Source organism: Gouania willdenowi, chromosome 8 (assembly GCF_900634775.1).
Source record: "Gouania willdenowi chromosome 8, fGouWil2.1, whole genome shotgun sequence".
NCBI lineage: Eukaryota > Metazoa > Chordata > Actinopteri > Blenniiformes > Gobiesocidae > Gouania > Gouania willdenowi.
This window is the reverse complement of record NC_041051.1, coordinates 1065384-1081235: the sequence shown is the minus strand read 5'-3', so window position 1 is coordinate 1081235 and position 15852 is coordinate 1065384. Positions and strand designations below refer to the sequence as shown.

The 15852-nt window shown below is 38.9% G+C and overlaps 1 protein-coding gene across 6 annotated transcripts in view; it reads right to left on the bottom strand.

Moving 5' to 3' along the window:
* Nucleotides 1–15852, bottom strand: part of ap5z1 (adaptor related protein complex 5 subunit zeta 1) — a 61986-nt gene that overhangs the window by 30337 nt on the left and 15797 nt on the right. For 4 of the 6 annotated variants that reach the window (XM_028454500.1, XM_028454499.1, XM_028454498.1 and 1 more), the window contains exons 3-6: nt 11710–11932; nt 10624–10774; nt 10429–10541; nt 8519–8693 (exon numbers count right to left, since the gene is read on the bottom strand). In XM_028454500.1, coding sequence (XP_028310301.1) covers nt 8519–8693; nt 10429–10541; nt 10624–10774; nt 11710–11932 — 662 coding nt within the window. The remainder of the gene's footprint in view (nt 1–8518; nt 8694–10428; nt 10542–10623; nt 10775–11709; nt 11933–15852) is intronic. The other 2 variants (XM_028454501.1, XM_028454503.1) reach the window with 1 other exon arrangement.

Sequence of the window (15852 nt, the reverse complement as noted above, 5' to 3'; positions counted from 1 at the left end):
GAAACTAAACCAACAAAAACACTATTTCTGGAAGAAAATACAGATTTTAATTGTGTGGGAACAGATTCATTTAACCACCAATGTACAGGTTAAATATGTATGTTTTATGTGTGGCAAGAAATGAGTAATTAGCATGTGTTGATCACATGATCATGTGTTATTATATTCATGTTACTTTTTGTAGACTTTCATATACATTAACTATAAAAATCTTCTTTATAAACATTGTGTTCATGTAAACTGAGATGTGTAAGAATTTGAAGATAAAGATACTGTTTTATTTATTGATGTCAAAAATGATAAAAACAATAGAAATAAATCTATTCAGGAGCCACTAAATATACATTTTTAAACTATTTTTAAGTTTCCATTTACATGATCAATATAAATGAAATCAAACATTATTCTATATAATTCTAACTGTATATAATGTAATACACTGTATTGTCTTCATAGAGAAGGTATTTATGGCTCCAGGAGGACTTTAATCCAGGTGAGATGAGGTTAAATGGTTCCTTGTAGAGTAAAGGTTACAGACCCCTGGTCTATGCCATAACCAATGGAAACCTAATGCTGTCAAGTCACTAACTGGTAACTTTGAACTGATGCTATGGCGTCAATTTAGTGCCAAAAACCCAAGCGAATAAAAACTGTAATCACACACAGTTAGTTAGGCACCGCATAAAGACAAAGCGAGCGTGCACAGAAAGTGATCTAACTGTGCGCGAGTACAGTTTTTATGCGCTTGGGTTTTTGGCACTAAATTGACGCCACATGTTACACACCCTCACTCACCTTGGCCACAGAGTCTCGTATTCAAAGATACAACAAAATGAAACTGTGCTCTCAAAAGCTGTCGTCCAGAGATGATGTGCCATTACCAACAGACTGGCATCCTGGTATTTTAACAACTGGTTTTGGGACTATATTGACCATTTGAAGGAAACACTAGCTGGGTTTCCTTTACATATTTTTTTCAAAATAAAAGCGATATTTCTAGATGTCGACAGAGTATAATTGCGATTGAACGTGTTTCCATTGAAGGTTGTTTTGGAGCCTCGTAACTCCTGTGAAATCTCATCCCGTGAGACTTTGCTGCACAAAGACGAACTCTCAGAACCTCCTTAGAACACTCTGTGTTCCTTTGTTGTTTTCTGTCTAATGTGGCACTAATAACTGTTAAGTATAAAGCTAAGAGATGTCCTGGTCTCCTCTTCTGTTTACATGTACAGCGTCATGTTTACTCAGAGAGAAGTGGTCATGTGACCAGGTCCTGTAACGTGTATTTGCAGAAAAAGTGTTTCCACGGCACTTTTGCGACACATTTCAATATCGAAACGTCTGAAATACCTCCTCATGAAAACATAAAACCTTTTTTTGCGATATTTGAGTGTTTTCTCAAAATTCAGGTGTTTCCATTGCCAGTTTTTATTATGCTATTTAGATTTTGCGCATTTCCGAGGATAATGGAAACACAGCTACTGAGAGGAGGGGGCACCTCGCATCGAGTCAATGGAATTGCTACACAACAGAAGGATCTCCACAAAGATGTGCAAAGGTGCGGCCTAGAGCAGTGTTTCTCAAATGGGGGTACGTGACAGCACAACAGGGGGTACGTGAGAGAGAGAGAGAGAAAGTGGAAAATGAACAAATACAGTGTCAGCCTTGGTCCCACACCAGGCATGAGATATTTGTATAAGTATAAGTATGAATTTTATTTTGTCTGTACAGTCGGTGAGTTTCCTTTAAAATGTCAAACCTCACCAGGACAAATGCTCCTAGACATACACCCTGTTTACCAAAACACTCAGGAAATGTAATACTGCAAGTATATTTAAAAAATTAAACAGACGTGTGAGTGAGTCCTTTGCTTTCCAAAACACACAATAAAGCTCCAACTCAAATAATATCCACAAAGGTCCAGAGGAGTCAGAAGATCTCACTCCCCCCCAATTTCCTGACTCCACAGCGTACTGAAAAAAGAGTCAATGACATCACACAGACGGAATGTGGAAGTGCCGTTTTGACTGCATAAAGAAGCAGACAGTCCAGTGTCTAGTCAGACCTGTCTGTGCGGTGTGCGTACTGACGTCACCGACGTGTTGCAGCTACCAGGAAGCGGTAGTATCTGGGTCTGCGGGCTGGATGTTCAAGCTCTAAAACTATTTGCGGCAATGACAAGCGCCGCGGGTGGTTGAAGTGCCTCCAGTAAAGACGCAACTGGTGAGGGCTTTGAACGATCTCGTACGGAGTTCCCACGGCCACGCTCTGCTCTGACCCAGAAACCGATGATGCTGCTCTCACGGCTCTCTGAGGTACGCCATTTAACTACCACAGGCAGGAGGCATGCCCGGCGGTGGGACCGGGGATAGCGAATAGGCCAAGAGACAGAGATTGTGTTAGTGTGAGGTCAGAGTGAGAGGCTGAACAGGAGAGTGACAGGTGGTGTGGGAAAAGTGAGTGGACAAGTGACTGATGCTGCACAGGCATTTTGCAGGTTGTCACAAAATGTTTTCAACAACACACACAACTAAACAACTGGAATTCTATACTTTCACTTTGTGAAATATAAATCTAGTTCAACTAAAATGTAGTAAGAAAAAAAATTTGAGCTCAAACATTAGGAAAAACTAATTCTAGAAATAAAAATGTCTTTAGGGTCGCCAGAAATGTTTGATATCAAAATGGGATCATGATCCAAAAAAGGTTGGGAACCACTGCACTAAATACTAGAGGTGTGAAAAAAAAATCGTTTTCATGATATATCCCAATTTTTTGGGTGCTGATTTTAAATACATTTTTTATTTAAAAAATTGATTTTTTTTTAATTTATATTTAATCAATATTTTTGTGAATTTGTGCAATATTTCAGTGGTGGTTACAATGCTTTCAATGTGTTGCAATGGTTACTTGATGCACTTGATTTTATGATGACAGTGTGTCTGCAATATTTATGTATGTACAGGCATTTTATTTTCATATAATCTGCTCAGATCAGTGATTAAACTGATATTTTTTGTGCATTTTCAGTGTTATGGCAATTTTTATATTAATTATCATATCATCAAATGTGTGTTCTTCATATTTACAATTTGTCATGTTTTGATACACGATGACTGCATTACTCTTCGCACTTTTGACCAGCTGAGTCATGTTAGCACACAGATAAGACACCAGCCTCAACCTTCAAGGCCAAACTCAAACTCACATGCAGATACACACACACACACACACACACACACACACACATTCACATCACACACACACACCAACTGATGCACACACACTATCAAGACAGATATCAGTGGCGCCAGCCTTCCTCAATACATCCACCTCTTCATCATTCTCCAGCGTCTCCACTGTGGGAGCATCTGACCCCCTCCTTTTCCTCTCATCAGGGTGGAACTTTTTTCTCTATCTACAGTATATAAAGCTTAAGCTGTGGAACTTTCCCAGTTAGTTGTTGCTGGCCGCCTTTCCTTCCAACAGGATGGGACACTCTTTTTTTTTTTAACTCTTTTTCATTTAGTTTATAATAAATCCTTTTTTATAAAATCATCATGCTTTGACTGGACTCCATCATTCAACCAGAGAATCATCATGTCTCCAAATGAGGTCAACCGCCAATTTGCCGTGACATCAGTAACTCAGGGTGATTTATCATTAATGTTCTCACTTACAGTTGTTACAATGCCGTCATTATGTTGTCATGGTTACTTTGAGACTTCTACACAGTAGTTTCAGTGAAAATAAACTTGTTGCACTTTAGTTTATGATAACAGTGTGAAACACTATTTTCTTTTTTTCAGTGAAAATGTGCAAAAACACTAATAATAAATAATAAATAGGATGTTTTGAAGTAAATAGTTTTGACTCAGTTTATCCTCTGAATGATCAATATTTTCTGATGAACATATACAGCAACTTCATTTTTCATCTCTACATCTAATTCTGATATTAACTGGGTAGAATATCGTGATATATTGTATCGTGACTCAAGTATCGCAATACGTATCGTCCTTGCCAATACTCACCCCTACTAAATACTGTTTATTTCCACTTATTTACAAAATCAGATTATTTTGTTGTTGATTGTTATCACTCGTTCCTTCCATTGTTATGCTCTATAGTTGTTTTTAAATTGTTTTTTAAGCAAAATCTATCAGTCAAACAAAGGGGGACTTGAACTCAGAAATAAGAGAACTTACGAGTTGAGCTAAAAAAGTTTGAGAACCACTGGCTTAGAGTGCCAAAGACAAATGATGCTCTATCTCAGGAGAGAGTCGTAGTTTACCAATAAAACCATTAACGTGTTGAATCTCAGTTCACACCGATAAACAACATTGCGTAGGTGTTGGTGCGCCTGTTCAACGTGCATTACCAGCAAGTCAGCAGCTGGACTGGCTTCAACACCAAACCTAGGAGTGGCGTTAACATTCTTGAAGACAACATTGCGTACCTGCAACATTGCTTAGGTACCTGCATACTTCAGAATTTCTGAAATACATTTTTGTGTTGCTTTTTTTATTTGCACATCATTCTTCAGTTTCTCTACATTAGTCTTTTTTCCTGCCTTCTCCGGGTTGGAGATGAGGTTCTGCCCCAGGTGGAGGAGTTCAAGTACCTTGGGGTCTTGTTCACGAGTGAGGGAAGGATGGAGCGAGAGATCGACAGGCGGATTGGTGCAGCGTCTGCAGTGATGCGGAGTCTGCACCAGTCCGTCATTGTAAAAAGGGAGCTGAGCCAAAAAGCGAAGCTCTCTATTTACAGGTCTACGTTCCAACCCTCACCAATGGTCATGAACTTTGGGTCATGACCGAAAGAACAAGATCACGGGTACAAGCGGCCGAAATGAGTTTCCTCCGTAAAGTGGCTGTACTCTCCCTTAGAGATAGGGTGAGAAGCTCAGTCATTCGGGAGGGGCTCAAAGTAGAGTCGCTGCTCCTCCGCATCGAGAAGAGCCAGATGAGGTAGCTCGGGCACCTAATTAGGATGCCCCCTGAACGCCTCCCTAGTGAGGCGTTCAGGGCACGTCCCTCCGGAAGGAGGCCCCGGGGAAGACCCAGGACACGCTGGAGAGACTATGTCTCTCGGCTGGCCTGGGAACATCTTGGGGTCCCCCCGGAAGAGCTGGAGGAAGTGGCCGGGGAGAGGGAAGTCTGGGCCTCCCTACTGAGGATGCAGCCCCCGCGACCCGGAAACGGCTAAGCGGGAGAAGATGGATGGATGGATGGATAGTCTTTTTTCTTACTGTGACTGAATATTAGGGTCTTTAATTGGTTTGAATCTTATCTTTTCTAAACACAGTTGATTAAATTAATGCCAGAATGTTTTTGACATGACACAAATGTTATAATCTTTTTACCTCTGCTGACGTACTTTCAAAAATAATATATTCATTCAATACAGTGTTGCAAACTAGGGCTGGGCGATATGTCTGAAAAATGTATCACGATATGAGTGTTTCATATCAGTCAATATCGATAATTATTGATTCGTTGATTTTTTTTTTAACTTGTTCAAAATAAGGACCAGAAGAATTAAAAATTTTAATAGTTTTATTTTAAACAAAATATTTAACATTTAAAAAGAGGTCAACAAAACTATGGAAAAAAAGTCAATTAAAAAAATGAACTGTTAAATGTAAATAAAATATAGTAAATAAAATCTTAACCAAAGACAATGTGCAACACATTTTGTAAATAATAAATCAGTGCACACCTGAGGTAGAACTAACATCTCACATGGAATGTACAGCAGGACATGTGATAAGAAAATATGATGGGGGCAATTTTGGCATTTATTTCCTCATTTATCGTGAAATTATTTTCAAACCCCCCCCCCCCAAAAAAAAAAGCACAGCAAAAGGAAAAACAACTAATAGTGTGTTTATTGTTTAATATAAACCACTGTGGCTGAATGTTGTTTATTTTATATCTGATAATTATATTTGATAAATATCTCAGATTTCTTCTAATCAAACCAGATCAGGCTTGATGATTTAATCATTAATATACCAAGAGCAGTACTAATAACATATTTTCTATTGATATTGACTACATCTCTATTGTTATATATATCGTTTAATCACCCAGGCCTGCTGCAAACCACACATTTTGAGTGCTAAATGACTGTTGTAGCATTACTCTGGCCTGAGTTATGGCTTAAGTTTCTCCTATCTCTGAAAGCTACTCGGTACACAGGGATGTCCGCCTAATTCAATATCTAGCCGGGTTCTCGCCAGCGCTGTTGAGCGTATGGGCCCCGGACGTTGTAATTTTGCTCCCCTACGAAGCAATGGCGCCCCCTACGCTCCATTTTCAGCACCGTAGGGAATTTTCTGTTGTTCTTTCCTTTTTTAATCAGTATTGTCGTAATAATTGTTGCACACTTCCACGGTGTGCATGGGTTGTTTTAACTCATTTTAATCTGAATAACCGAGAAAAACATACATCAGCCACACCGTCTTTTTCAGCAATCTATTTATCTGATCTGCTCGGATGTTCCCGTCTTCACCTGAGGACCCCTATAGCCACTTAGCTGCCCCCGATGCTGCCTGTGTGCCCAGTCCAATATAAACAGTGTAGCCCCCCACCCGATCACCACCTCCATGATGACATTATCTGCTGCACTGTATATATATAAATATATATATATATATATATTTATATTTATCCTATTTATCCTTTATTCTCTATCTATCCTTTATTTATCCCTCATCCTTTATATTTTTCATTATTATTATTATTATTGTTGCTGGGTTGTTCTTTGTTTTTTTTTTATTTTTTGTTGTTGTTTGTTTTGTGCACCAACTACCAAGACAAATTCGTTGTACTGTCCTTAAAACTGTACATGGCCATTAAAAACATTTCTGATTCTGATTCAACCACACATAACAGCGTGTAGCATCACATGAAGCTTCTCGTCATGTTTGTAACTAACAAGGGATCATTGTACATGTGTGCGCACGGATGTGAACACCGTCTGGTGGAAACATGTTTAGGCTTAAAGACACATGGGCTTCATTCTGGTCGGACAGGTTCAGGCCACTCTAATGTGCGCTTCCTCCACGTGTGTGTGCGTGCGAACGTGTGTGTGTGTCCCCTCCGTGCACGTGTGTGTGTGTGTGTGCCGGCGCATCATCAGTGTGTGTGCGTGTGTTCCAATATTACTGCAGGTCCCACATAATACCTCATTTAAATTTGAAAAGTGTGTTTTGGATTAAGTCGTTTGAATCAAATGTAATTTCTTGTCTCTACAGTGTGAGTATTTATTAGTGGAGGATCTATACCAAGCATGATTAACTCTATATTTACATTCCACAAATAACTTTTAGCTTTAAGGTAAGGATGGAACAAAGATAAAAAAATAATACAAAAACAACTTTAGCTTTACTTACTAAAGTTGACCCTCTGAGAGTTACACATTTTAAAGTTTTCTGCGCTGGTGGCGCTCACACGCACGCCACACGATCCCCTTATGCTGTGAAAAAATCCTGGTGAGAACCCTCAGAAAAAACCCTCTAGACTTTGTTTATCTTGGTGATACCAAATTCTGGTCTGGCCTATGGACTAGTACTACCATGGGTAGAAATCAGGAGAATAGAAGAAAAACACCTCTCAGGATGTATGCTGTCATATCTGAGATTACTTCATTCTTACTCTAATTTCTTGAGTTTATTCACCAGACAAGGAGGACAGTGATAGCTTTGACTTCATTTTTGTTCTTGTTTGTTCCTGGTATTCTTTGTGATATCACCACACTTCATAAAACATTCAATTTCAGCCATTCTTAAGCCCCAAAATAAACATCTGCCATTTTCTGCAGCGACATACAGTCGTAAAAACACCAGAAATGAGTTGAGAAGTCAAGTTGGGCAAAAACAAGAAATCACAGTAAGAATGAAGTAAAAACACTTCTATGCATCTGTCTACTGGAGTCCACGTTCCACAATGCAATGCAAGAAACTTTTCCGACAATGTTAAACAGAATGTTTACAGTGGAGATCAAAACAATATTTCAGGCGGCAATTTAAAATGTTTGCTCTGTGGAAGGAAACCTTTTTCTGTTGAATTAAGACAATGTCATTAATGAGTTGAGTTCTAATGAATGTTGGGTGCTTTATTTTGCACAAAATTTTAGAAAAGTTTATGATCTCAAAAACCACTTGTTTAGGCTTAAAGGTCAATAATTATATTATGTTGCTAACAGGTTAGCTTCTATTTTTGTAGTTCTGAAACACCTAAATGGTTGGGAATTGTTCAATCTGGCAACTTTAGGACAATGTGCAAACTTGCTCTCTAATAAGCCCCGCCCATTAACAACACCAATGAAAGACGGAGATAATCAGTGGTCACAATGTAATTCTGGTTGCCGAAGAAGCTTGGTGAGAAAAAATGAGCAGCATCTAATCTGAGAATGTAAATGACTTAATGGAGCTTGTGGAGATACTTTTCCTCTGAACACATTGAGGGACTGCTTACATTGACAGTGTCCTGCTTTGGGGATAAAGTCATACCAGTATCTGCTGTGCTGTTGCCGTTGGAAACACAGTGGTAGGTGAGAAGCCAGTGGCGGAGCATTGAAAAGGAGAAGACGTTCATCCATTGGTCCTCAGTAAAACCCTGTCCCACACACAGCACGGTGAAGAAATCACCACACACCGTCCCATCCAGCTCTGCTGTCGGCACCGGCTGTTGAGAACAACATACAACATCAGCATCAGCCAGTCACAGAAAATATAACCTAAACCAAAGCTTTAAGTCACGACTGGGCTGTAAGGATACACTCAACAGCTGATTCCATTCCAATCCCAACTCAAAAAATAAAAAAAAAACTCAAATCAAAGATTGGGATATAATGATGCACTTAACTTCTTTCAATTTGAATACATACTAAGAGATCATATTTTACAGAAAAAACAGATTAGTATAATACATAAGTTTTTGTTTTTTGGACAGATTAAAGTTCTTCTCCCAGCGCTGCTCTTGGTTCAGCCCCGAGTGTGCGGTTGAACCAAGAGAGAGACTGTGACGTCTAAACAAGCGGCACTAAAACATCCTGATTCCCAACCCTTTGTTCTGTGACTGATTTGTGATGAGAAAATAAATTTAAGAGACACTGACAACAAAACATAAAACAAAATCTATAACAAAACTGTCAAATCATTTAAAAAAAAGACTAAAATGAGACTAAAACTACATCATTTCTGGATATAAGTACTTTTTTCCCACGCTTTGAACCCTGCAGCGTAAACAATGACGTGGCTAATTTGTGGATTTTTTCCGATTTTACAAACTTCATGCTGCCAAAAAAAATGAGCTCTATCATATTAGACCAATTAAATTGCTGTTACGGAGGACCAATGAAACTGTTCACACTAAATCGAGAGCGCTCCCACTGAATCATTCTGATGAGTCATTGTGTCATGATGCATACACCCTGGACTGAGGCTGATGTAAGGAGAACTGACAGACGGAGCCATAGCGGAGATCAGAACAGTCTGGATACAGTAAAAGTCCAAATATTGTTCTTGTTCTACATCACCTGTCTTTAATATTTGTTAAATATTTTTTACTTCTCGTCGTTCTACCTCACCTTTGTTCATTTCAATAAATGTAACTTTTTTTTTAAATTGAGACTCGTGCCATCAATGTGTAATTTTTATGATGTAAATTGAGGGAGCAAAAGTAGTATCGCCTCCAAATATCGGCTTAAGAAAATCTGCAGTCTGTGTCGGGAATCTGCATCGGCCCTAAAAATTCCATATGGGTCTATCCCCCTAAATGTTGTGAGATGTGTCTAGCTTGAATGTGTTTTAGATCAGGCAGCTCAGTGCGCAATTGAGAGTGAGTGCATGTGCACGGCCGATGCGGGTGTGTATGAGTGACCCTGGGGAGCAGACGTGTGTGCGTGTGCCCGTTAGTCCTGAGTAGAGTCCGACACAGCGACCAGGACAGGTAGCGAGGTTTATATTTACAGTGCTTAATACTTAATAAAGTTAGCTCTCCAACAACAAAACAGCCTCTTCTTTCTATTCAGTACTACCTTTATTGGGCGTGCTGTCTACAGGATTGAACACCAGTGGAGAAGCTGCTTTTGGCTCTGGAGAGAACGGATCTCCCGTGTCCCCCAACCATGGTTAGGAGATGAAAACAGAAAAGGTTTGAACAGAAACGATAAACAGCATGAAGATACCAAATCACCACGTTTAGTTTGTTCAGAAGCGATCGCGTCCGTATTCTGACTCAGAGTCTGGACTCACTGTGATCGCTCTGCGGTAGTTCACAGTAAGAAGAGCAGATGAAGTGGTTTATCAGTCTGGTCATAGTAAAAAGTGACCATTTTCTGTATTTTTTATTTACAAGGCTGGGAATGTGTGTGTGTGTGTGTGTGTGTGTGTGTGTGATGTGGAGGGTGATCCCTGACCTGACGGGATCGCTGTCCTGTGAAGAATCCACCTGATGAAGCTCCTCCTCCCTGCATGGTGCTGGCGTAACGCAGCCATTCCACCAGCTTCTTACTCAGCAGTGTCACATGATCTACAGTCAGTCCAGGAGAGGAGGAGATCTAGTGTGAATACATCCAATCAGAAAACAGGAGCTGAATAATGGCTCCACCCACCTTCAGTGAGGCTCTGGGGGCTATGTGACAGGATGCTGTTGATGATTGGCAGAGTGTGTGTGCGTGAGTGAGCTGGAGCTTCAGAGAGTCGACCTTCCAGTGAGTGAAGAATGTGAGCGCAGAGAGAAGACAGATTGTCTCTGGATCTGGCCTGTTCCAGAAGAATATCACCAATAAACCACTGACATTTAGAACTTTTCAGGGTTAGCATCAATTACATTTATCAATTACAATTACATCTTCAATTGCGATTACAGTATAAGTCTGTGTGTGTGTGTGTGTATATAAGTCTGTGTGTGTGTGTGTTGTAGCACAAATCAGAAAAGTAAAACTGCGCAAAAACAAAACATAAAGCTCCAAACTACATGAGTGAGTAAGTAAATTAAAGTATTATCTATTCTATAATTTTTTACCTTTGAACCGAGTGGTCAGAGCTTAGCTTCCATGTACGGCACCACAGATAATCTACAGTTTTCCAGAAGGAGAATTGAACAGGTTGGAACGTTGTCTGTAAAAGACTCACCAGTGGCTGATGGTTTCAAACGATCTATTCAGAGAGCTCTATGTTTCGGTCTAAACTATCTTCTTCTCTATCGCTCGTGTGTTTACAGTCTGTGTCGGCTTGGCTGTGTGCGCAGCGATTGGCTCTGGCCGCACACGTGACTCTTGCTCGGGTGAGGAGCTTTGTAGTGAAATAGATATAGATGGTGCGCTAGCGCCCCCTCACACCCTGAGGTCAAAAGCTGAATAGGTTTCATTTCGGGGCCGTCCAGAAGTGAAATTAAATTAAAATAAACATTTTGAAATGACCAAATTACTCCAAAATAACAGATACACACATTTGGGGTATTTGGAACCCGTTGACCAAGTTTCAGGTCCAACTGGCACCGCGTCTGGGAGATATTTGCTCCACACACACACGCACGCACACAATTATCGTTACACACACACCTTGCTGCTTTGTAGATTACAATTACAAAGTAAACTATCTGAACTCAATACAATAGCAACAGATTTTTTTCAACCATAATTACAAGTATAATTACGTGATAATTGTAATTAATTATCAATTACGCGATTACATACCCTGACTTTAAGCCACTCTGAGACCAGTTGTCCCCCTCCTACCTGTGAGAGCAGCAGGCCTGCAGCGTGGCTGTTCAGAGGTCTGATGTTCTCCTGGATGTGACTCAGATCCTGGTCAGAGAGTGACAGCGTCTCTCTGAGCACAGACACACTCAGCACCTGGAAGTGCTCTGCAGGAGACGACAGCAGCAACACGAGCCTCTTCTGAAGCTCTGATGGTAACCTTCAGTCATAGAAGACAGAGGTCAGAGGTCAGGAGCAGGGTTTGGGTCCATTTTCATTGTCATAGCATAACTGATAAAGAAATTACAATTCTCATTTAATCGTAATTTAAAAATTGTGATTGTAATTGCCATGGAAATTCTACAACAACTGCCAATTACAATTTAATCAAAGGCAAAACTGTGAAACCATGTTCAATCAATCAATCAATCAATCAATCTTTATTTGTATAGCGCCAAATCATAACCAATGGTATCTCAAGACACTTTACAGTAGAGCAGTCTTAAGGACGGACTCTTCATTTTATGGATACACACATATGCATATATACGTATATACACATACATATGTATCCCACACCCAACATGAATTCATCATGGCGGCAAGGAAAACCTTCTGTTAAGCAGCAGGAACCTTGTGTGGATCCCATTCCAACACATCCACGTTATGCTGTGGTGGGTGTGTTACAGTTCTGCTTTACACATACGTAGTTAACAATTATCAAAATATGTTTCATATGGAGTTTTTCTGCTACCTGTCAGTTTCCTTCAGCATCATGTGAAAAAACAATTATTCGGACACAATCAAGGGAAAAAATCAGTGAATTTTACAAGATTCTTGCAAAAGGAGGAAAGTCATGATACCATTTGTTAAAGAAAACTTGGGAGAATGATTTAGGGTTGACTTTTGAAGATGATGTCTGGTCAAACATGTGAATGTACATACCTCACATTTACTAGCAATAAAATTAAAGAAGCTAATTTTGGATTTATCTATAAATTGTACCTTACACCAGTTAAAATGCACAAAATTTCAAAAGACAAATCTATAAAGTGTCCTTGATGCAAAGTGGGGAATGGAACATTTCTGCATACGTTTTGGGAATGTGAGCGTTTGAAAAGTTTCTGGAGCTCAGTATATTCATTTACACAAAAAACACTAGAAAAAGTCTTTGATATGAAACCTAACCTATATTTGCTAAATGATACGCAAGATCTGCCTTTGGACAGGATGAAATGTAGACTATTATTTACAATAACATACTTTGCAAAGAAATTTATATTTTTAATCTGGAAGGATGACTGAATTAACTTTCAAAAAATATAGACAGGGTCAAAGTTTTTAAGATTTATGGAACCCAATACTTTCCAGCATGGACGTTTTCTCTAAAATGTAATCAATAGTACTAGTACAGTGCCCGTTGGAAGTATGCATTCATGTGGGATCTTAAGTACAGTTAATTATGGTCAAATGAGTATTTGTTTGAAGGTTGTATGTATATAGAGGTGTACATACTCTGTACTCTGTAGTGTTATAAAGGGGTTTATTTGTGGGTGTAAAATAAAATAGCGTGTGCTATTTCCTTGGTTTAATTCTATGAAACATGTGCATGATAAATGTGTTTGTTGTTTTTTTAATACTCATTTTTATATTATATTATATTTGTATCTTTCTGTTGTCTTTTTGTGCATTTTTTGTATAATTATTGTTTTTTGTTGCCATTGTAGTGATTCTGGAGTCATTTTGTGTATTTTTGTATCTTTTTTAGTGTAGTTTTGTGCATTTGTATTGTTATTTTGTGTATTTTTGTATAAATATTTAGTTTTGTGTATTTTGAGTCATTTTCATATGTTTGTTGTTGTTTGATGTATTTTTCTGTAATGTATGCGCTTTGGAGTCATTTTGTGTTTTCAAAGCCTTTTGTATATTTTTATGCATTTCTGTTGTCATTTTGTGTACTTTTTGTATAAATATTGCTTAGTTTTTTTGTTTTACGTCATTTGTGCATTTTTTTTGTATAATTGTTTTTTGTTGCCTTAAGTAGTGTGATTCTGGAGTCATTTTGTATCTTTGTTTAGTGCAGTTTTTTGTATTTCTGTTGTCTTTTGTGTATTTTTTTGTACAAATATTTAGTTTTGTGTATTTTGAGTCATTTTCATATTTTTGTTGTCGTGTTTGGTCTGTGTGTTTGGGGGGGGGATCCATTCTAAATGTTCACCACCAGTCCATCCACGTGTACCTGCCTAACTTTCACTAAACTTATCTATTTTCAGTAGTTAGATGTAGTGGCAGGTGTGTCGTGAAAGACTTTCACTATGTAACACCGTCTACGTAACATGTAAACACTTATATCTGACTCAACACGACAGTCACTACCACCCTATGGACGGGTGTCTTGACACAGACTGTAACCAGACTAAATGTTGGTTTGTTACACACTCACACTCACATACCTGCACACATGTCACATAGACGGTGATCAATAGTGAAGCGCACCTGATCAATGTGTGTGTGTGTGTGTGTGAGACTCTCTACCTTGGACTCTAATCTCCTCCGTTGGTTCTCACACACACACACACACACGCTGCTGATAAATGAGCAGCTTTGAACACAGCAGCCATTGCTGTCAGTAACTTCAGGGTGAGTCTGTCTGGTCTAAATAGCGAACGGTCAAACTAACATGAAAATTAACGTTTTGAAATGTCATCACCAGATAATGAACAGTAAAAAAGTATTTTTCCTCAAAAGAGAAAAGAGAAGTCCACGGGAGCTCACGCACACACTGGAAGTGAGCTGTGTAGTGAAATAGATATAGATGGTGCTCTAGCGCCCCCTCACACCATGAGGTCAAAAGCTGAATAGGTGTGACTTCTGGGTCATCTACAAGTGAAATAAAATTCAAATAAACATTTGGAAATGACCAAAATAACAAATGCACACACTCGGGGTATTTGAAAAATGTAATTGACCCTAAATCTGGTCAGTACTGCCATCAAACCATCTTTAAACATACAGGAGTTAAGATAAAGGTAATGGAGACACATTAGAGCTGTATTAATGACATGATTATCATTTTATTTGTTAAATCAATGGATGGATGGAAAGGCAGTTCTTAACATGGGGACTTCAACTGTCTGCAACATGTTAAGTGTTTCCAGAGTCAGCACACACAGCTGACAATGTATAACTCCAAAATTAATTTATGATCAACCCTGGCCTAGCAGTGTCTCAGAGCTGTTATCAGCTACAAATCTTTGTTTCAACCTGCCAAAAGTTTGGCTCATCTGGGTGTGTGGTTTATTCCTTACTTAGACTTTGACACAGCACTGTCAGTAGTTTACGACCAGTTAATAGGTAAATTAGAGTCAGCACCTGCCAAAGCTCTTATTTTGTTAAAAGGTACTTGTAGTAAAAATGTAAATAACAACAAATGTATTACTAATAAACTAAATACACCTTTTCATGGTGACATCATCATCCGCAGTGTTGGGAACGTTACTTTAAAAAGTAATTAGTTATAGTTACTGACTACTTGTTCCAAAAAGTAACTGAGTTAGTAACTGAATTACTCTATAATAAAAGTAACTCATTACCAAGGAAAGTAACTATTTACTGTTAAAAAAAAAAGTTGTTATTTGTCAAATAATTCAGATTTTTTAGATACGTGTCGTTGTGAGGTGTTTCATTAAATTAGAGTTGTTTACAACACCAGAAGTCTTCACTCCTGGTGTTGTGCTTCCGGCAGCTGAGCTGACAGCAGCTAAAGAGCAGAGCGGAGCTCACAGAGGAATTTATTTACTAAACATGAACTTTTTCTTCTGAGAAATGATACGATACCTCAACATCAAACTCTATCATTTACCATCTGACTCTGGCTCTGAGGTAATCACTACAAGTAGCAAGCTAACTAGCAGAAGAATGGCTCTTTCCACAACAGAATACAGCAGTCTCCTCCAAAAGATTACTGAACTGGAGACTACAGTGCGAGGAATACAAGTAAACATTGAGGTTAATGAACACTGTGGATATGATAATGATACGACTGTGCCGCTGTTTCAAAACAGCGGAGTGGATAAAGCTAACTCGCTACCAGCCCGTGCTAACAAAGCTATCAGGCCTAGGGAGGATCCTGTTCCCGTT